This window comes from Wasmannia auropunctata, unplaced genomic scaffold (assembly GCF_000956235.1).
Source record: "Wasmannia auropunctata unplaced genomic scaffold, wasmannia.A_1.0 LD336666.1, whole genome shotgun sequence".
NCBI classification, from domain to species: Eukaryota; Metazoa; Arthropoda; class Insecta; order Hymenoptera; family Formicidae; genus Wasmannia; species Wasmannia auropunctata.
In genome coordinates, this window is record NW_012026224.1 from 1 (window position 1) to 403 (window position 403).

The window sequence follows — 403 nt, forward strand, 5'->3', positions numbered from 1 at the left end:
AACCATGCTGCCGAGCCAGTGCGACTTGGACGGCATTGCCCTGCCGGATCAGTTCAAGCAGTGGATAGACCTGAAGCACACGTTCTGCGAATCCACCGGGTATTACCCGAAGAGCCTGAAGGACATGCTCGCGCGACTGGACCTTCCGTTGAAGGGACGTCTCCACTCGGGGATCGACGATGTGAATAACATGGTTTCGATAATAGTGAATTTAAAAGAGAAGTACAACGCGCAGTTTAAAATCACCTCGTCGTTGGCAACTTCTGCGATACACTTGAGTTACGGGCAGACTGGAGTAGCGAGGAATGTGTCGAGGAAGAACACGTGAACGTGATTTGCTAGAAACAGGTTTAATGTTAATAAAATATCTTTATAACTGAGTCGACAAGGCACACAGGGGATA

General features: G+C 48.6%; 1 protein-coding gene across 1 annotated transcript; it reads left to right on the forward strand.

The window, feature by feature from the left end:
• The first annotated feature begins 4 nt into the window (after positions 1-4).
• On the forward strand, positions 5-367 carry LOC105452461 (ERI1 exoribonuclease 3-like). The gene has a single exon (XM_011693981.1). The coding sequence runs from the start codon at positions 5-7 to the stop codon at positions 326-328; it is 324 nt and encodes a 107-aa protein (XP_011692283.1). The 3' UTR covers positions 329-367.
• The last annotated feature ends 36 nt before the right edge of the window (positions 368-403 follow it).